Source organism: Pezoporus occidentalis, unplaced genomic scaffold (genome assembly GCF_034315485.1).
Source record: "Pezoporus occidentalis ecotype Australia unplaced genomic scaffold, CSIRO_AGI_Poc_V1 ctg177, whole genome shotgun sequence".
In the NCBI taxonomy this organism is placed as follows: domain Eukaryota; kingdom Metazoa; phylum Chordata; class Aves; order Psittaciformes; family Psittacidae; genus Pezoporus; species Pezoporus occidentalis.
The window spans coordinates 40,044-60,887 of record NW_026913607.1 but is presented as its reverse complement, the minus strand read 5'-3'; the positions used below and the strand labels follow the sequence as shown (position 1 = coordinate 60,887).

At 42.1% G+C, this 20,844-nt stretch overlaps 2 protein-coding genes and 1 long non-coding RNA gene across 4 annotated transcripts in view; 2 read left to right on the top strand and 1 right to left on the bottom strand.

The window, feature by feature from the left end:
• Nucleotides 1–779: 779 nt before the first annotated feature.
• Nucleotides 780–7,095, top strand: LOC134161618 (uncharacterized). Its single transcript, XR_009964055.1, has 2 exons — nucleotides 780–965; nucleotides 5,759–7,095. It is a non-coding gene; the product is annotated as an uncharacterized LOC134161618 (long non-coding RNA).
• Nucleotides 5,886–11,967, bottom strand: CREG1 (cellular repressor of E1A stimulated genes 1). 2 transcript variants are annotated; one of them, XM_062614645.1, is made up of 4 exons: nucleotides 11,662–11,967; nucleotides 9,057–9,176; nucleotides 8,016–8,200; nucleotides 5,886–7,480 (listed from the first exon to the last, which is right to left on the bottom strand). In XM_062614645.1, coding segments are annotated over exons 1-4 (591 nt in total). In that variant the 5' UTR covers nucleotides 11,947–11,967; the 3' UTR covers nucleotides 5,886–7,479. The 2 variants fall into 2 exon arrangements, with proteins under 2 accessions (XP_062470629.1, XP_062470628.1); XM_062614644.1 differs by having other exon boundaries at nucleotides 5,886–8,200.
• An 8,416-nt stretch (nucleotides 11,968–20,383) lies between these two features.
• RCSD1 (RCSD domain containing 1) overlaps nucleotides 20,384–20,844 on the top strand; it is a 32,874-nt gene continuing 32,413 nt past the window's right edge. The window contains exon 1 of the mRNA XM_062614620.1: nucleotides 20,384–20,586. Coding sequence (XP_062470604.1) covers nucleotides 20,581–20,586 — 6 coding nt within the window. The 5' untranslated portion in view covers nucleotides 20,384–20,580. The remainder of the gene's footprint in view (nucleotides 20,587–20,844) is intronic.

The following is a 20,844-nucleotide window of genomic DNA, read 5'->3' as shown; positions in this document are numbered from 1 at the left end:
GAAAACTGAAAAACAAACCCACACCACAGTCAAACTGAGGATTAAAAAATAACTACACACTGCCCTCTGGCTCATGTATTGCTACCACAGAAAGCTTGCCTGCAATCATCAGCACAGACTGCTGAGACTGAGAACAAGTCAGTTAAGTTCTCCTAAGCCTGTTTGATACAGTTAGCACTTGCAGACAAAATTACCTGATGGAGGAGTGGGACAACTTTGAGAAGGGGGAGTCCAGACAGACTGCAGAGTCCTGCCCCTGATCCAGCAGTGCCAGGACTAATTCAACAGGTATTGAAATCATTTTTGGAGCAGTTCACACAAAGATAATGGGTGATAAATAAGCAAAAATTTTCTCCAGTGAGCAATCTGTTCATAAACATACTGTTCATGCAGTAGACTAAGGCATCAAAAAGACAAAGTCTGCTGGTTTTTTTTTTGTAAGCCCACAATTTTTACTGACAAAATGTTGAGGACTGACAGTCCTACACTGCTTCACTGCATTTCAATGCACTGTAATGCCTCAGAGTGAAGCTTTGCTTTGGTGTAATTGGGTTCAACTATGTTAATCACCTTGGAATGCAGCAATTAATACTTACTTAGTTATAATTGCTGCATTCCCAGAGGATTAGTCCTTGCCCTACACTTTTGCCAGCATTGCAAATGGAGAGCTGGAAGGAAGATAGTGTCTAACTACAAGCCTTGATTTGCAGCTCCCAAAAGGGAAACAAGAGAAGTTGGTTTTGCTACAACTGCTCCTCTCTGTGTATGAAAATACTACTTTTCCAAGGGAAAACTATTTGGCTGTCACTCTTCCTTGCAGCTGCATTGTGCAAATAGAAACCCTGCCACATCCAACAAGAAAAAAGCCACAAACGAACACCAGACACCTGTGCAGTATCGTAACGACAAACACAGCCAGGACTGTATTCTGCCTATAGGAAATAATAAACAGACCCTGATGTGATGTAAGAATTAATTCCTATTCATTATTTTGGTTTGCTTGTTGGACTTGGAGTTGGTTTGGTTTTGTGGGTTTTTTTGTGACTAGCAGTTCCCTGTTCCCACTGTGGTCTTAAAATTTTTAGTGCAACATGGGTTTTGGAAACCTGTAAAGCATATGTTAGAAGAAAGTCAAAATGTGACCCCTCTGAATACTCAGGTTTGAGACTTCTGAACCTGTAATGTCCAGTTCTTTCCTCCCCAGTGAAGCCTTTATGATCTGCTCTGGATTTTTTATTTGTTAAATGCACTGGAGAGACCACTGCTTATGTCATATCTTAAGAACGATGCTGTTTTTCCTTTAGGCAAGTCAAGCCACTCTCTCAATCATTAACATTTTCACCTGTTAATTGCAGGTGAATTTCTATTATTACGTTACAGCACGCGTAGAAAAATTCTGTGACTTTACCACCAAACACACATTGAGGAAATGCTATTTTTAATTATAGAGCACCGTCAATATTTTCTTGCATTGGCTGTACTGAACTGATCAGTAGGGTTGTGTCTTTCATGAATATAAAGTATTGTAAAGCCAGACTTTACGACCTGTGACAAGTATCTCCATTTATTTTCTTTCCCTCTCCAGCCCTAACACACACCTCTTCTGTATTTTTCAAATGCTGATCCTGGGGAAAACTTAATTAAATTAACTGAAATTCATTTAAGCATTTAAAGCAAATCAAAAATCCAGTTCATGCTTGATTAAGCAACTGGTTTGGGCTAAACGAGAACAGGAAAGAACTACACAAGGTTCTTGTAATCATATACTGCAGGTTTTGTGCAATTATTTCTGTATTTCTTATATCTAAACAACTGTTCATTTCAACCTAGAAACAGTTATTTTTCCATTACTGGGTGATATTTAATAGGTTCCACTGGCATAAAACATTATAGAAATACAAAGTATCTTCACTGAAATATTCATGCTTACATATGCAATTATGTATGTACTACCTAGTGTTTCTTGAAAGCTTTTCCTCTGTGATTACGTGCACATACACACACCCTCTGCATGGCTTTGTCAAGTTATTCTGTGTTTGTGGCAACCAGAAGTATCTTGTTTTCAAAAAGGCATTCCTCTCATCTAAAAGTGCCGAGATGATTTGTAAGTGTTCTACATGAATCCTACAAACTGGTATCTATCTACATTTTACAGATAAGGAAGGGGAGGAATAAGGGTGCAAAATGAGTAAGGTTAAAGTCCTGGTCAGTGGCAGTAGCAAAAATGTGTGAAGTAGTTCTAGGCTTGTATGGGTACATGGACAACTTGCCTGAGTTTGATGGAGAGACTCCACTCTCTTAGCAAGACCCACAGCAGTTGTTGTATCTGCCACCACACATGTACCAACTCTTTTGTTTAAATTGGAGAAATTATATGCAAAAGGAAGCCAAAGCTGCAGGAACTGGAAGCAGAGTAGTGGGGAATTGTTAAGGCTTTTCTATCTAGGATATGAAGAGCTAGAGAAGATAATTCAGAACAAACACAACAGTTATCACATTCTTTGAGTAAAAAGAAAACATTCAGGTACTAACTGCACACCTAATCTCAGCCAACCAGAAGGCTCCAGGCAGCTCTGCAACCAGCATGATTCATGAAAATCAAACTTCTAAAAAGCATGTATTTTGTACCTTTAATGAATATGAGCTAGATTTTTGTTTCCTCTCTTGAGCTCCCGTCATGACATATATAGAAGCTTTGTAGATTCAAAGTCAGACTACCTGTTTCAAACTAAATCCAACTGGACAAAAATCCAGTGTCCAACACTTAACACATTACCTAACCCTTGTTTCCATAGAAAACTAGGCTATGGAGAACACTAACCACTACAACCAGAATGAATGAGTCTAATCTTATCTCAATACACTATAATATTCAACACAGAAACTCCACAGAGGCTTCTAGTTGCAAAAGCTCTTAAGTCAAAAAGCCCTGGAAGCAATTCTAAGAGTTTTACATGAGAAGCTCATGGACTGAGCTTCCCAGCAGGCAAAATACACTTGCTGGGGAGCACCAAGGGCCACCATGGTCAGCCAGGCAGTGGCCTTGCCACTGAGGTACTACCCATTCCCACAGTACCTCGTCAAGAACAGGGGGTTGGGTGACAGCAACAAGGATCAGCCACAGTTGAGGCAGGTTTGAGGTCAGGTCAGTGGGACTAGGCAAGCAGCAAGAGCCTGAGCTCTATCACAGCTCCCGTGCAAACAGAAAGAGCTTTTCCAGGCTTTTCCCAGCTCTACCTCATCACCCAGATACCTGCACATAGTCAGGAGTGGCCACCCAAAAGATGGGAGAAGGGCTACAGGGCAACAAGAAGTCCAACAAGATTAATTAGCTGTTGGAAATCACAAATCAGAATCATGTGGTTTGGTTCAGCTAATAATAAGCCTAAGCATCATCATGCTAACACACTCACTTCAGATTCTTACAGTACGTAGTGAGAGAAATGTACACTATCAATCAAGTTTGGAGGTGGCTTCTCCCAGCTGATGTTCCAAGGCAATCTATACCTGTCTCCATTTCCTTTACTAGAGTTTCTTAATTTAAAAACCTTTAAATCATTTTTATGGATATTACTTCTGAGCACTCGGTAGCACAAAATGGTTACACCCCCCCCCCCCCCCAAAAAAAAAAAAAGATGAATGCTTCTTTTTTTAGCATCTAGCAGGATGATGTGTTTATGGAGGAAAGCATTCATAATGTAAAGCACTGTAGAAAAAGAATTTGTTCATATCATGCCTTAGTCATACACTTTTCCAGCACCTTTGAGTTATGATGAATTCAATAACCAATTTTCAGTATTAAACATTTAACAATCAACCCGAATATATGTCTACGGCACCCTCTGGTGTTCAACAATAATATAGCAGTTAATTTGATTTTGAAATTCTTGATCGTGATGGTATTCAGGAAAAGCCTGTGACAAATTAATCCATTAAGTTATGATTAATACTTTTTGTATTAATCTAATACTCTGGTTAAGATACCTCTTCTGATTTTATTGTGAAGATCACAAAGTTAAATAGCTAAGAAATTAATTCCAGATGTAACTGAAAAAATGCTTCAACTAATAGCTGATGTACCTAAACATTATTCTGCAATGATGTAGCATGTCACAAGAATCTACTGGGCACAAGTCTTACACTATAACACAATAAAGAAACAGAAAATCAAGGCATAGAAACACAAACATGTCAATGAGCAAGACAAGTAAACAAACAAAAAACAGGAATATATAATTAGAGAGACAGGCTGAGATTATCCTAATTAGACTCCTAGCTAACAAACATCCTGTGACTTAGTGAGGTGCCTCAGTTTAATCCATATCTCAGGTTCATAACCTCCTAGGGATGGAGGCTGACTTCCTTACTATTTAGAGTTCAGATAATGTCAAGCATATCATGATAGAGGATACACATAGCCAAAATACTGATTCATTATTTACAGCTATGTTAATTTCTTACACTTGGCCTTCCCTATTCTAACCTATACTATTATTTCTGGATATTAAGAAAAAAAGAAACATGTTTAGAAGCAAATTCCTGAATAAGTCTAATACAACAAAAGTGAGCACAGGGAGAAGAAGACGAGGAAAAACGGGACCAAAGCTGATAACTTGAGTCTGCGATACTGACATCTACATGCCTGTTACTAAGGGAGGTGAACAGAGAGATGGCCAATGCTCTGTCTAATTGATACCCTAGTCATGCTCTACATTCCACTTCTACATACAAAAATCTCTTTATCCAAGTGTTCAGTGAGATGCAGAAATTCAACAACCCCAAAGAGTTCTTCCTTGATGAACCCTCAAATCCAGCTCTGTATGTGCAGCTTAATCATTTTGTTGTTCACCACTTTCCAAAAGAAATATCTGCCTGGGATCCTATCAAACTTAAGACATGAAGAGATTTGGATGATCTGAAACTGTTCCAATAAAATGTAGCACATTACAAAACTGTTTAAGAATAATTGTTACCAAAAAATGCCCTTCCACTCTGAATCAGACAAGACTTGGGAATTGGTACTAATGAAAACATCACATCTGATAAGACAACCAGAAATAAACCAAGTTTTATTCTGTAACAAACACTCAAACTAAAGCGATTCTTCTAAAGGTGTTGTACCGCTTTTGCATGACATAATTTTCTTTCCATAGCAGCTTGTTTGGAGCTACATTTTGAACTTGTGATGAAAGTGCTGACAACCCACCCACGTTTCAGCTATTGTTTACACAATGTCAAGACCTTCTCTGCTTCTTCCCCCAACCTCCTAGGGAATAGGCTGGGTGTATACAAGGATTTAAGAGAGGACTTAGCTTGGAAAGCAGACCCCAACAGACCAAAGGGATATTCCACACCATGTGGCATCATGCTCAGCATATAAAGCTGGGAGGAGAAGAAAAAAGGGGGGCTGTATTCCAAGTGATGGTGTTTGCCTTCCTAAGTAACTGTTAACACGTGATGGAGCCCTGCTTTCCTGGGTGTGGATGAACTCTTGTCTGCCAATGATACAGTCATCTAAAAACATAGAAGCCCTAGCAGAAAGAAATAATCAAATAAGGCGTTCTTGTATTCATTTCCACAAACTCCACTGTTGTTATTTTATGTTCCATTTCACAATATTAGATGCAGAAAAGGAAGTGAAGCATGAAAGTGCTTATACCATTCACAGAGGGAAAGCCACATGCATTAGTTTTTATATGGTTTTACCATATAAACAGGTTTTATAGTTTTTAAATGGTTTTACCATTTTTTTTTCAAGTAAGCATGAAAGACTCCAGAGCAACAGTAAAACAAGAACTCTGAAGAAAGTGTACTCAGGTGAAAGAGCATGAGAGAGGGAAATATTCTTGAACATGTAATAAATAACACACACCACCACTTGTCAAAAAAAAACCCTTTAATTTTAATAAAAGCACAGCATCATCAATCTCACACATCAGAAGTTACAGAGTGACATGTAACGCATTCAAATGGCCCTATGGTAAGATCCGATACCACCGGATCATTTGAGTTTCCACAATTGCTATGCTTTATATAAAACTATTTTCCAATTTCGCATTTAATGACAGTTATGTATTTAACACAAATTATTTCCATATTGTAAGTTTCAAACAACAGGACAGAATGGGTTTGACACAGTAACAAGTATCTTTTTTCTCCTTGCAGAGAAGGAAAATGTAATACATTATACCAAAAATACTTTCACAAATAATTCCAGCAAGTAGCAATACAATAACAACATTAACCTGATTTGATATAATGAATTCCACTGTTCTATATATTGATCTGCCTCTAAGGAGCCTAAGTTCTCACATTCTTTACTCTGACAACTAGGTAATATTTGCTCATTGTAAAATCAACTTAGTTTTCATAATCACTTTTGGGTATTTGTGAACCTAGCACATGGTAGATGAGAGAGGAGGTAAAAAGATGTTAATTTATTTCTTTTTGTGGTTGTGTGTGGCTTATTTTAACACAGAATTAATTATGCACACCTTTCATTTTCATTCTCTACAAGTCATGAATCATCTCTATCATACTGTATTGCTTAGTTCACACTTTTGGGTTACTAACCAAAAATTGCTGTGCAAGGCTTCAAAGCCAATAATCTGCTCATTTCTACTGCTGAGGGTAATAAAAGCTGATAAGTTGCTATTTGATCAGACTACCAAAGCTTAAGATTTCAGAATTATAATCAGAAAACATTTACCCTTTACAACATTCTTATTAAACTTACAAGCCATTGCACTTTTTATACTAAAGACAGATACTTTAGGTATTGCCACACCCTGCTTCCATTAAAGAGTCAGGGCACATAACCACTGCCTGCTAAGAGTTACCAAGAACTTAATCCTGAGGTATACATAGAGTTTATATAAACACAAGTCATATTCTATAGCACATTCAATATATGTAACAAAATAGAACAATGGCTCAAACAAGTGAATGTATTAGTGTGCAAAGAAATTTATTAACAGAAATTGGAAACTCAGCATATCTTTGCCATTGTAATACAAGCAATGCTTTCCATTCCACAGTCAGCTGAGCCATACTGTAGTACTTTGCCATAAAGATCTAAACTAAACTGGTATTAAAAACAAAAAAAAATTGGAAATGCTCACAAACCACTATTCTTTAACTAAGGCATTGAGAGATTTAGAACTAGACTAATCCTGTATTTTCCAGTAAACAGAGTTTCTGAATGCAGACTGTCAGACAGATATCTTTCCAGAAGCATGTCTAGTGAATAAGATTTAGTTATGACTTATGCACAAAGGTTTCTGAGTATGACATGATTCAAGCTGTGCTAGTTAGTGAGAATTCACATTACTTCAGAAGGACTATACAAGCTCATTAACAGAGCAGAGTGATTTTTTTTATTATTAATTCAGCTGTACAACACATATTAAAAAATAAATCTTTCATGAAACAACTCAGGTAATTCATCTGTGTATCAGCATCAGCAAGGATCTTCTTCCACCTACAAGGAGTAAGAGTGAAACTGAATTGTGTGTTTACTGTGCTAAAATGTATTTGAAATTTTTAATGACTTATTTTTATGTAGACAATAGAACACCATTTCTCTATACCTGAACATCGTAATGATAGATTCAAAAGCATTTTTTAAAAAACATAAAGCAATATTGCTGCAATCCCATTAATATAGCTTCGTAAGTGCTGAATAGTCTCACTACTTTTACCAAAACATCATCTTTCAATTAACTCAAAAAGGAGACAACTGTGCCCATTCTATAAGAGTCCTTCCTCCCAAGAAACTGTTTTTTAAGCCAAGGTACAAGTGCAGTTAGCCATAGATAGTTCTTTAGATACTATACTTGATATTGTTAAGTAAGTGGATCTCCTGTTCAAACATATTTCAGGCACTGCATCCAGTAGACTAGTTAGCGAAAACACATAAATGTGTATAAAAAAAAGAGAGAATAGAAATTTGATATGCAGAATTTCTATAGGTTCTAAATATAATGAGAGTTAGTATGCAAAACCTCAGTACTTACTAAGGCTTGATATTGTAATATTCTTCTGGCGTCACAATTTTCAATCCACCAAAGTAGTCCAGGACCCAAATATAGGTGATATTGAATTTGGCAAAGAACCAATTGTGATCCTTAGGCCAACTTTCCATCTCAGGGTGGCGACTGAATAATGCTTTTTTTGCTAAGCCTGCTTCTGAATCATTCACCTAAAAGATAATAACCATCAAAATATTATAGTAAGATACAGTCATGTGAAGACAAATTTTAGCTAAAAAACCACTGCTGACTGCAGTATGCTTTTTTCAGTTCAGCCATGTCTTGTCCCAAAGGACTCACTACTGTGGCAGAGTCCCTCCATATTCAGTGGGGCATATCACTGTATGACACAGACAAAAACTCCAAGGCAGTTGATTTTAATATTAAATCAAAAGGGTGCTTTTAAAGTAAGCATGAGTAAAGCAGTTCTTCATCAACATAAGAATAAATCTTTCAACAGATCACAAAACAGAGAAGTATGGATACTTGCTGAATTATTACAATGCAATGTTTTTTAGGTGTGATTTTACCTCCTATGCACCTGTTCAAACAGACACACACAGACCCAATCATGTTCAGACGTGCAAACACATGCATACACAAATACACAAATAGGATGATAGAACAGAATCTACAGAGAAGGGAAGCTGAATTGTGTGGTGGCACTTAATATACAATGCACAAATGTTTAAAGGGTTAAATCAACAACTTAGAGGTCTGGGAATGCTACAACAGGAACTAATTGAAATAAACCACACTGTTATTGATGAGGAACTTGTGAAAGCAATTAAAGGATTGCTGGAGTGTAATGCACAAATATCCGAGGTGTGAAAACAACAGAGCTCCTGCAAATATCAAATGGTAACTTCATTTTTCTCACACCATGATTAGCCTTCTCGTATCGTGGCACGTAACATCTCTTCATATACTTTCACACAGAAATTCTAACCTTTCCCTTCTCCATCCACTAAACAATACCTATTTCATGCACATAATGTTATCCAGTGTCAACTTTCAGCTACTTACCTTTACAACATTCCCACTGAAGATGATGTGGGCACAGAGGGGATTCTGGGGATCATATTTGTGCTTCTTGCAGTAAGGAGTCTGCGCCAAAGATACAGTCAAGGAGGCACTGGAATTGATCTGAAATGCAAGCAGTAAAATAAGGTTTACATGCTTTTGCAAGAAAAATGCCATACTCATACTTTCAGCATTTTGTACTTTATTAAGTTCAATATTACTGGTAAAAAGAACAAAGCTGTTGTCAGCTTTTCCTAATTACATATGAAGGCCTTACTTAGATGAACTTTGAATGTGAAAGAAAGCCCAGCGCTCAAGTTTGTTAGTATAAAATACAAACCTCACAAAACAGCACTCCCTAAAACTGTGAATTCAACATGCAGTCTAGATATTTCACATTCAAATGAAACATTGCCTAGAAAAGCTTTGGCTGCCCATCCCTGGCACTGTTCAAAGCCAGGTTGCATGGGGCTTGGAGCAACTTGGTCTAGTGGAAGCTGTCTCTGCCCATGGCAGGGAGTTGGAACTATACGAGCTTTAAGGTCCCTTCCAACCCAAACCAGCCTCTGATTCTATGATATATTCCAATTTACATAGACACAGTACAGAAGACAAGTACATACAGTGAACTTCATTAGTAAAAGGATAAAGGGTTACTAAAAAGGCAACTGAGTTTCAGAACTGTTGATAAAATTAGTTAAAACCAAACATACAAACACCCTCCCCCCCCCCCCCCCAACATCAAAACAAGCCTCTCTGCTGCCTGGTCAGGTCTTTTGAAGTTTAAAGTGAATTTTTAAAGGCAGGTTTAAAAAATCCTGGGTATTTAAGATACCTAATTTGAAGAATTAAATAACCTGTATCTGACTGATTTACAAAAACTAATTCGGTGAACACAGCTTGACAAGTAGTGGTGCAAAACAGGACTGCCTACCTCAGAATGGCAAATACAAATATCCCAGAAAAGAAAGTTCATGTGCTTTGAGTTTCCTTAAAAAACCTCATCTCAAAAAAGAAAAAAAAAAAACCAAACAAAACCCAACAAACAAAAAAAACCAAATCCATCCAAAAAGTCATGTGAACACTATGCAGAGCCCTGCTGACCTGATGGAAAGGGAGCAACCACCTGACAGATAGGAAGCTGCTTAAGTACAAAAAAAGCTGACTCATGATTATTCAGCACCATCCCCGTCACACGTGACTGTCACAGTCAAATGCTTCTGCCCTCTAACAGCAGAACAAGGATCTATTGAAGAGCCTTCCATAGGAAAATGTTCGTTAGCAGTTTATACCATGATTTTTACGTTATTCTGGGATAGAGAAGATACTACACAAGATAAGTTAGGCTTTCTACAGCACTTTGATACATAAACTATTTCAACGTAACAAACTAAAACCTGACAGTGAACAGACAAAAAAGTTTACAGTAAAATAAAGTCTGAAAATTTCCATTATTTTTGTGTTTATTTCACTAACACCGTAATAGTTGCTGGAACAACAATAAAAAAAAAACCCATTTAAGGACACACACAAACACTATTTCCCTACCTCTGTAGCCAACTCTCTTGACTTCATCCAAGTGACACATCTGAGATAGGGCCAATTACACTCAGAGCCTCAGCACACCTCCCATCATGTGCTTGCCTTTCAATCTGCTCCAGAGATCTAATTACTACTCTTTCAATAGCCTGTATAAAAGCTCTCTTCGCTCAAGTCCCACACTGCCTATTTACAGGTGTTTTGATATTTTTTGTGACATTCTCCATTTAAATATTCTATGGCCCCTCATTCCGCTGCTCAGTGATCCTGTAAGCTTCAGTCTCTTCCTCTACCAGGGTGGTGCTCAACAATTTCTCAGACCATGATCAGCAGGAACTTCTTAGGAGGACTGTTCAGCCTGGCCAACAGAAGGGTCTGGGGAGGCTTTATAGCAGCCTTCCAGTACTTAGGCCTATAAGAAATCTGGAGAGGGATTTTTAACAAAGGCATAGAGTGACAGGACAAGGGGGAATAGCTTTAAACTGACAGAAGGGCCATTTTTCTTAGACATTATGATGAAGTTCTTTACTACAAGGGTGGTGAGCCACTGGCACAGGTTACCCAGAGAAGCTACGGCTGCCCCATCCCTGACAGTGTTCAAGGCCAGATTGGACGAGGCTTGGAGCAACCTGCTCTAGTGGAAGGTGTCCCTGCCTGTGGCAGGGAGATGGAACTGGATGAGCTTTAAGGTCCCTTCCAACCCGAACTATTTTATGATTCTATGATGATTCTAGGACTACTAAGCATTAACACAGGCAGCACTGCCTATGTTCAGATGCTGTAAGGCCAATAATTGTTCCCAGGGCTCAAAAATGAGGTTACATTCATGGAAAGGGCAGCTAGCAGCACCATCACATTGCCTTCAGAAAAGGCTGGTGTAAACCCTGACCCCTACAGAAGAAATTCCAGCCACCATTTGGTTCACTGCGTTTGCAGCCTGCACACTTGCAAGCTTTAGGTCTCCTTTACTGGAGTCACTATTTCTATCTAGGGCTTGCATACACTACATCAGACGTGATTTTGCAGGGACACTCTGTCCTTCCCTGCCGGCCCGGCCGCTCCTGCTCACCTCCAGGTCCTGCACGGAGATCTCCATGTCGGTCAGGTAGAAGTAGGGGATGCCGCTGCCGCTGAGCGGCCCGGGGGGGCCGTCGCTGAGGGAGAAGATGTTGGCGAAGGGGTAGCCACGCAACCCCTCCTGCGCAGAGAGCGTGGCCAGTGCGCCCCAGTCGCAGGTGTGCAGCACGAAGCGCGCCATGCGTGCCGCATCCTCTGGCGGCGGGATGGCCCCGTCGGCCGTCAGCAACAACAGCAGCAGCACCGCTACAGAGCTGCCGAGCTGAAACCTAAACATGCCGCACAGACCACGACCGAACACGGCACGCCGCCAGCCACCCCCCATCGGGCTCTGACCCGCGAGTGGGGGGACGGGCCCCACGGCGCTCCGCCAATCGGAACAACCTTTCCCCGCCCACCTTCACCCATTGGGTGAGGGAGCGCAGGGGACAACCTTGTGAGTGGGAAATTAGCCTGTCGGCTGTCAGCCAAGGCTTCGCCCTTCTCAGCCAATGAGAGTTGCGAGGGGGCGGGACAATCCCCGCAGCCGCTATCGGTTGTAAACATCCCGGTCAGCCCTGCCTCTCCAGGGGGAGGAGAAAGGGCGGAGCCAGTGGTATCCCAGCAGCCAATGAAAGACCTCTTCGCAACTCTCTGCCAATCATATTCCGCGGCGCCTGTAGCCGATGCGGATGGCCGGTGGGCTGGGTGGGGTGTTGCAGTGGCCCGAGGTGGAGTAAGGGGCAGTTGTAGTTTTGTCCTGGGGACTGGCGTTGCCTGCCTTCCGGCACTCACTTGCTCGCGGTCGGCCTGTCTGGCAAAGTGTGCGTGACCCACCTGCCGTGGGCTATGGCGGCATGCAGTGCCCAGCAGCAGCTGTTCCCTGACATGCCCCCCCCCTGTTTGTCTTGCAGAGGCTGTGTGCGCGTCAGATCCGAAGCGGGGTTGTGGAGCCATCGGCCCCACCGCCCCTTGGTACAAAGTCAATCTCAGAGGCTGGTTCTGTGTCACCACAAGTGCCTGTGGCTCAGCCTTCCTTGTCCTTTAACCACAGCAAGCAGGGTCTGGATGAAACTGGTGTGAGACATAAAAGCTCATGGGATTGTTTCCCAGTGGACACAGCTCAAGAGTTGCCACTTCCAAATTGCAGGATGCGTGTCAAAGCTATCTCTTCTACAAGACTTGGCGCTGCTAGTTGAACAACCTCCTGGCCTTCAATGCATTGCTTAGACGAATAAATACAGTAAATATTTTATTTACCACTTTTTACTCAGTCACCTGATGAATATTAGGATTAACTGGGGTAATACTGAGACTTGATTCAACTTTTCCTAAAAGATGGTGTGGATTTCCATTTTTCCACTTTGATCTCACCAAGTATGTCTACACTACATATGTAATACCAGCATAGCCCAGAGAAACCCAAATTAATTTACCATGTAACTGCCATCTGCCCCCAGGTGCCACACAGCACCCACAGTTTACAGCCCACCAGAGGGATCGTTCTGTTGGGCTGAATTCAGGAAGTAAAACACAGCACAGGTCCATTCCGTGCCATTTATGTACTGTCCTGTTGTGTACAGGCAGAACAAAATAGTTAGTCCTCCAGTATTCCCTTGGCCTGCAGAGCATGGCCAGAGACCCCTGCTTTCCCTCTGGGACACACAGAGCCTTCCACTGCTGCATTCTCCTGGTTATGGTCAGGAAAAAAAATGTGTTTTCTTAAAACTGAAAAGCAGAGGCTGATGAACCCCTGGTGTGCAACCACTAAACTTGTGAGTAGCAACTGCTCTGGAAACTAAGGCAATACAGGCAGCCTTATTTGTGGTACAGGGCAAGTGATATTTCAGGGCAGACTGCTAAGGAGAAAAACAGGAAGAAAAGGAATTACAGGAGAATAGACTGCACAAAAGGTTGCCTTCAGGTATGTAGTATTTTACAACTTGGAACATACTGAAGGGACAAAAACAGGAGCCATTCTAAAGGACTGCAAAGATTATGGAAGAAAGGGATTAAAATGGTCTTGAGGAAATGGCTTGGGGAAGAGAAGGGGGTGAAGAAGACAATGCAACAAACCCTTTTTGTTACAGATTTTTCTAGCTAAAACAGAGACACAGCTTCCTCTTTTCTCTCCCCACCAACTTGTGTGTGCATGCACAGAAACTGCTTGTTTCTGTCCACTTCCAAGCAGTCCTGCCCTCTGAGAGCCTGAGGTGGAGAGTGTGTTTACCTAATGTAATGAAAGGGACAAGTGTATGTGGGGGGTGAGTTTGTGAATGATTTTACTTGGGAGCAGAGTGTGACAGGGAGCAGACTGGAGGTGTTTGGTTGGGTCAGCACAGGAAAGAGGGGTTACCATGGAGAGTATATGGAAGTAACATGTGCCTCAGGGAATAAAAAAAGGACAGACAGGAAAGAAGATAAAGGAGATATGGGAAGCAGAGCTGGCAATTTTTTGTTTTCTCTTCTTCAGAGCTTTTATGTTACGGAGTTTAGATGTATGTATTTGTGCTCATGGCTGGCCTCCAGGAAGGGTGCGCCTTTCTGGAGCTGTACAGCCCCTGTGGCAGGAGAGACAAAATTGAGCCTCTTAGTGTGGAAGATCATCCCCCACCACTGCTGGGACCATATAGTGGAATCTCAGGGCCCAAGGGAAAGCAACCTGTCCAAACAAAGTCTGCCCACTTTTCCTCTCTTGCCTTTCCAGCCTTGTGGTACGTGTACATCCATCCCTGTCTGCAGCCTCCAAGGGGTGCTGCTGCGAACCTCAGTGACCTGCTGGATCTGGGATGATGAGCCTGGTGGGGATTCAGCTCTCAACAGGATTTATGGAACAAATATCACTGGCTCTCCATTATGGAGAACAGGACTTATTAGGCTCAGTGGCCTCTGCAGTGGGCAGTGGACGGCAGCATATAGACCGTCTTGCACACCACACAGAACGAAGAGGGCTTGTTTTGGTCACCCCTTTCTTGGGTGGGTATCATGGAGTGATCCTGAGCTGGTGAGGGATAAGGTCTTTAACTCTTTCAGCTTGCTCTGAAATCTCCAGGCTCTCACTTCCTCAGCTAGATCTCAGAGAAAGGACAAGGATTCTCTCTGTTGTGATGCAATATGTTTAGGGGCTTCCAGTGTCCTTGCATAACAAGGTCAAGAAAGTATTGCTAGCCACTAGTTCTCTTTTTCAACTCGTGCTTATGTCTGTAAAAACCCTTAGTAAATAGACAGTAATATCTCACTGTAGATAAAGCCAGTTTATCCAGTTTTATCCAGCCAGTTTATCCAGCTTTATCCAGCCAGTTTATCCAGCCAGTTTATCCAGCTTTATCCAGCCAGTTTATCCGGCTTTATCCAGCAGCTGGCCAGTTCATGGAACCATCTTAATTTCAGTGTGGTTTGTATGTGATGGGCCTTGGGCTGAATCTGGGGTCTGTGTTGCTGGAGAAAGTGTATTTCAGCCAGAAAGCAAGCAAGGTCACCATCCTGTCTACTGTATTATTATGCTCTGTCTGCCCTCCTCATAGCTGGTTTTGCCTTGAACCAGCTCTCTGTTTAGATAGCATGGTTGTTGGATGGGCTGGGCAAGGTTTCTCTTCAGACACCGTCTAGCTCTGTGCTGGGCCAGGCTCCCTGTCTAGATCATGCACTCTGAACAGAAACCTTTCTTTGTCCAGATAACACTTGCAGGCTGCGCGGTCTCACTGGGTGTAGTGCTTGATCTCTGAGCCAGGCCAGCTCTCTGCACCCCAATGACAGCCGGAGTGCTTAAAGTCACTTGCCACTGCATTTGACATAAGCAACTGACCTGTGAGTCAGCTCTGGCAAAAGCTGAAGTACTCGGTGCTTTGAAGTGCCAACACTCTGTGCCATATGAAACCCACCATGCAAATTGTTTCTAAAAATGTTGGCTAGATATCCTCCTGAGGAGATAAGCAGCCCTGTGGAACAATGCAGTGCTACTGCTATCAGGAAATTGCACACGACAGAGATCTTTGTTGAAGACAGAAAGGTGTTGTGTGCCTGTGTGTAATGCATATATTTGTTCTTACCCTCAAAGTTCCCCAATTAACTTGGTTGGGAATTAGCTTCTGACCCTTTCATCAGTGTATTTTTTGAAGATAGGTAAAATTAATATAGCACTGTCCTGATATTCAGCTGAAAGTCCTTTTATGTTTTTAACAGCCACCACACAGGCAGTGGCAAGGCAAGCATCCTCTGTGCATAACCTGTTAGGGACCGGAAGAGTTATTCCATGTTCAGTCTAAAATTCTTGCTGTTCAGTCGGAGCTTGGGCTGCATGCTGAGGAAGATGTTGTGAGGGCCAGCTATGATACTAGGATGTTGAATGATTGGCAGCAGGACTGGCTTGAGAACAACATAATCAAACCCATGCTTGTATCCAGCAAGATACCTGGAATTGTGTCAGCACCCATGTTCTGGCTGTAACTTTTTCTTTGTTTATATTAACCCTTGTTGAGTTTTAAAACTAGTAACTGGTAGAGAAATCATTCAGTCTAAAAGCAAGCTGTCAGTGGCTGATGCTGATAATATTTGTCCCATCACTATATTAATATAATGGGATGCAGCCATTGCCTCTTAATACCCCAGCTGAGTATGTTCTCTGAAGTCAGGTGATCAGCAATGAAAGAAGAGCTCTCCAAAGAAATTCAGGTGCTGCAAGAGATGGCACTATCTACCTGTACACCACCCACCAGCCCCTAGGTGGCCTGATATGAGTTAGGGTGGTCCACTTCAGCGCGATCTCCTTATTACAAGCAAAGCATTGCAGGTGAAATGCTCCTTGTACAGTGCTGCATTTTTCTAACTTTACTCTGCTTAGGGACAAGCTTTTGCTCAGAGCCTGAGAGTTAAGAAGCCTGGTTAGTCTGAACCATGATATTAGCAGACAAGCACAGGCCAACTGTCAGGAACATGTGAAATGATTGGATCTTTCAATTAGTCTGTATCACCTAGTTTTTTATGTGGCTACCACACAACACACACAGTCTCACCCTCCCTGTCCAACACAGCTTAGCAAGAATCACTTGCAACCATGTCCTTTCACTTAACTCAAGCCTCTTTGCTAATGGGGCTTTCCCACTCACATCATTCCCTGGGGTGCATGGTGCCTGGCACGTGAGCATGTGTGTGCTCCCAGACATTCATTGCTGCAGCTGCAGAATTAGAGCAAGAAATGTTGATGGCACAAAGCATTCCAACTGACTTCATTTCCTGCTGATAACTCCCTGAAGAGGGAGGGTGAGGCTTAGTGTCCACAGTGTGAGTTTAATGCTGAGGGCAGGGTCGATGGGAGCAGATACTTAAGGACACAGTTAGCAGAATGGTGAGTTCAGTGAGTTTCCCCTAGAAAACGCTGCTCATGTTCATTTCCTGTCAGCTTGCTATTGTCAGAGAAGCTGATGTTCAAACCCAACCCAAAACAGGATGTTGGCTTTTAGAGTTGATTGATCTTTGAAATGAAAATGTTTTTGTTTTTTTTCTGTGGTTACTGTATGTTTGTTTCAGTTGAGAATTGAGTTGCTTGAGTGGGAACAGGAAGGGTTGAGACCTCATTTTAAGGGGGTCAAAAGCCCAGTGTGGGAACATCTGTTGGTTAATAGTATGAATTCTGAGAAATTACGTGAATAGCAGTAGGCAAAGCCAGACAGAGAGGTGGACAGAACAATCCCAGATACTGGCACTGACAGGTGAGCTCTACTAAACCCTCAGTTCATGCCTTAACAAAGTATTTAAGTCTGTCTTGTGGGGACCCACAGTTCCCTCCACCCTTTGCTCATCCCTGGCCCTGACAAACATACCTTCCCACATTGGACTCCCACACAGACACACCTGAATGAGATAGCTGCACGGACACAAATATCAGAGTTTCAGATGCCCTCCAAAACTTTCTTTCCTAAGTGGTCTCTAAAGAACTGTCATGTCCCTGCATTTTCTTTCTGTGGATTAGCATCCTGTGGAGGCCCCATTGTCCATACTTCATAGCCAAAATTCAAGAGGTCACCAAATATTACACATGGTGTTTCTAAGCATGGCAGAACTAGTCATGCTACCTCTTTTGCAGGCATGCAGAATGAAGGATTTCCTTGCAGCTCTCCCCTATGTGCTGCTTGTAGCAAAAGTACAAATAATCTGGCCTGAAGCAAATTTGCTGGGTTTGGCCTCACATGTCTTGAAAATAACTACCTGGGAAGCTGCAAAATCCAGGGGTCCATGTTTGCAATGTTTTTTCACTCAAAGTTTCTCCCTAGAGCCTGTTTTAATGGCACTTATGATGACTGCATTTTTTTCCTCTTGAGGAGGACAGATGTAGAAACTTTTTTTGCATATAAACAAATTAGTCTTATATACACTGCTATATCCAAGAACGTCTGTAAACAGACACACACAGAGAAATGCAGAGAGTCATACTCTAAAATATCTCACATTCATACTTGCACGTGCATACCCGGTTCCTCAGTATAACCTTCCTTAATAACATTTGTTACGAGGTTCTTGTAGTTAAAACATGTAGGTTGATTGTTTCAGATATTCTGGTGGTTTTCAGTCCAGAAACAAGTCTAGGGCAAATCCACACCTTGTGTCTTCCTGTCTGGAGAAAATCATGTGCTGTATTTCCCTGTGTTCTCTCCCTGTTCCTTCAGGAAGAAAGATTTAGTATTAATAGAGTACTGTGTACCTTGCGCTGAGCAATGGCATCTGGGAGTCCTGCTGGCAGAAAAGATTTGCCTTGTGGCAAGATACTTGGGAGGAGAAATAAATAGTGAAGAATTGTGGTGGGGCAGCTGCAACTACCTTTGCTTTATTAGTGCTGGTAAAGTGATACCATCTCTGCCTAGCAGCATCCTTTTCTGTAGACCTGAGTAAAGAGTTTCCTCCACAGAGTACAACCCCTGAAAGCCAAAACAAATTACTGAAATAGACCCTGAATGGCATGAAGCAACCACTGCACTATGTGATATTGACAGTCTGTTAAATGGTAGACAGCTTGAAAACAACACTTGTGACTAATGCCCACAGTGAAATCCCTGAACATAAAATCCTCCTTCTGACCCAACAGCAGAGAAAACATGCGCAGCCAAAGTATCCTGCCCTCCCCACCTCATGCTGCTTTTCAGTTCAATTCCTATCCCCTCTCCTGATGTACCATTGTCAGGACTTCAAGAAATCAATAGGATTTCCAATCAAGAAGGAATTTTATTCTTACACTTTTTTTAGATTTTTAATATATTTGCTTACATCTATAGTTGCAGCATCTTCTGGTTGCTTACATCAGAGGGGTTTCAACTAATCCAGTGTTACAGCAACAGAAGATTATTTAGTCCTCTTGCCCAATCTCCAGATTGCAGCAACTCAGCATATCATTCTTTGGCTAAGGACCAAGTAACCATTGTATATTGAATTTGGGAGTTAATTAGATCATGATTAAAATCTGCTAGTTCCGTAACAGTCCTACAGACAGCATGCAGTACAGCAACAGTTAACTATACTGTAAGAACTATGTCAAGATGATTTATTGGTAACAATAATCTGGGATATCATGATTGTCACATTTAAATCCATTCTGCAGTGTCTTCCACCATAGCCAGCAGGGACTTGCAAAACAGTGCAGAGGAAAAGTATGCATCCCTTTTCAGAAAAGATGCTTTAACCCTCTTTTGCCCCTGAGGTATCATCTCAGAATGATGGCATGACATTGTGTCACTTCGCAGCTGCATGCAAGGCAAGGAAGCCAGCAGAAGACAAAGGAAGTGTTTCCAAATTCTTTGCACCACCCTGCTCCACCCTGCTCTCAAGAGGTGGGGACTGAAATTCTTGAGGAGGAGCATATGCAAACAGTTGTTAAAAGAGATGTCCAGTTTACAACACTGATCTGAATGGAAGTGGAAACTATAGCAAAACATTCCTAAGGCTTTTTTTCCTGTCACCACTGAAGCTTCTCACTTCCAGTGCACAAGTCAATCCTTTCCTGTGAAGGGAGAGAAGAGCATTCTGCACTTTCTGACCTGGTAGTGTGAGGCATGAATTCAGGGTGGAAGGAGCTAGTCCTGCTTTACAACTAGCAGTGACACCTTGCATGGCAACCCCCCTTCTGCTTGTGCCCACATTATTGCAGCTCTCTTCACAGTGGAGCCCTTATCTCTCGTTTAGGAGAACACCCAGCAGCACAGTAGTGTCATCCCTGGGAGTCCCAGCTGTGAACTAAGATACCAAAGCCTTCTGGTCAAATACAACAATCACCCTTGCACTGCTCCTCTTCTGTCTCTCTGATCACTCTAAAGACAGTCCACTGCTGATTGAAATTACCTAAAAGTGTGAAGGAAGGGAGAAGGGAAGCTGCAGTGAGAGGGGAAAAGAGTCTCCTTACAAATAAACAAAAAGGAAGAGACCCTGTAGACTTGGAGAGAGAAGCATGGTCAAGGGAGAGATCCAGGCAGAAACATCGGGGCAGTAACTGCAAGCAATGGAGAGAAATAGAGGCAAAACGGCGTGGGGGGGGGAAGTAAAGATGAGGTGACAGAAAATATAAAGGGGAGAAAGGAAGGGAGAAAGTGCACATGTGGTGTCCCAAAGTTTGGGAGCAGCAGCAGAGTTTGCTGCTTGTTGCCTCATGAGCCCAGAGCTCTGGGAAGGACAGTATCTGTTTAGATTTGTGTCTAAATTTAAACTCTGATTGCCTTGCCTCCCCCTCCTCTCCCCTCCCTCCCTTCCTCTCACCAACCCGCCCTTCCTCCTTGTTGGTAGTGCAGGGTCACTTGCTGGGCTTTGTCAGTTCTCAAGCTGAGCAGCAGCTTGGATATTACATGCCTTCCACCGCGGCACAATTTTTCTGGCTTGGCTGAAGTTTTCCCACAGATAAGAGGGAAAGGGGTGGGGAAGAAAGATTTCCCCAAGGACACCTCTCTTGCGGGACATGGAGGTAAAGAAAACTTTTATTTCCACTAGCTTGTGACTGGCTCCTCGATCTGTATTAGCTCCACCTTGCAAAGCAATTTCTCACGAACGACAGCTCAGAATATCTCTTTGCTGAGGTTTAGATAAATGTCTTTGTCTCCCAGCCCTTGCAGTGCACCTCAGAGTATTCAGGTTTGGAAAGTAGGGGGATGGTGTGGGCAGAAATTACATCTGTGAAAGGGGAATGAGGAAGGACTGCTATTTATTTTTTAGTCTTTGAGGT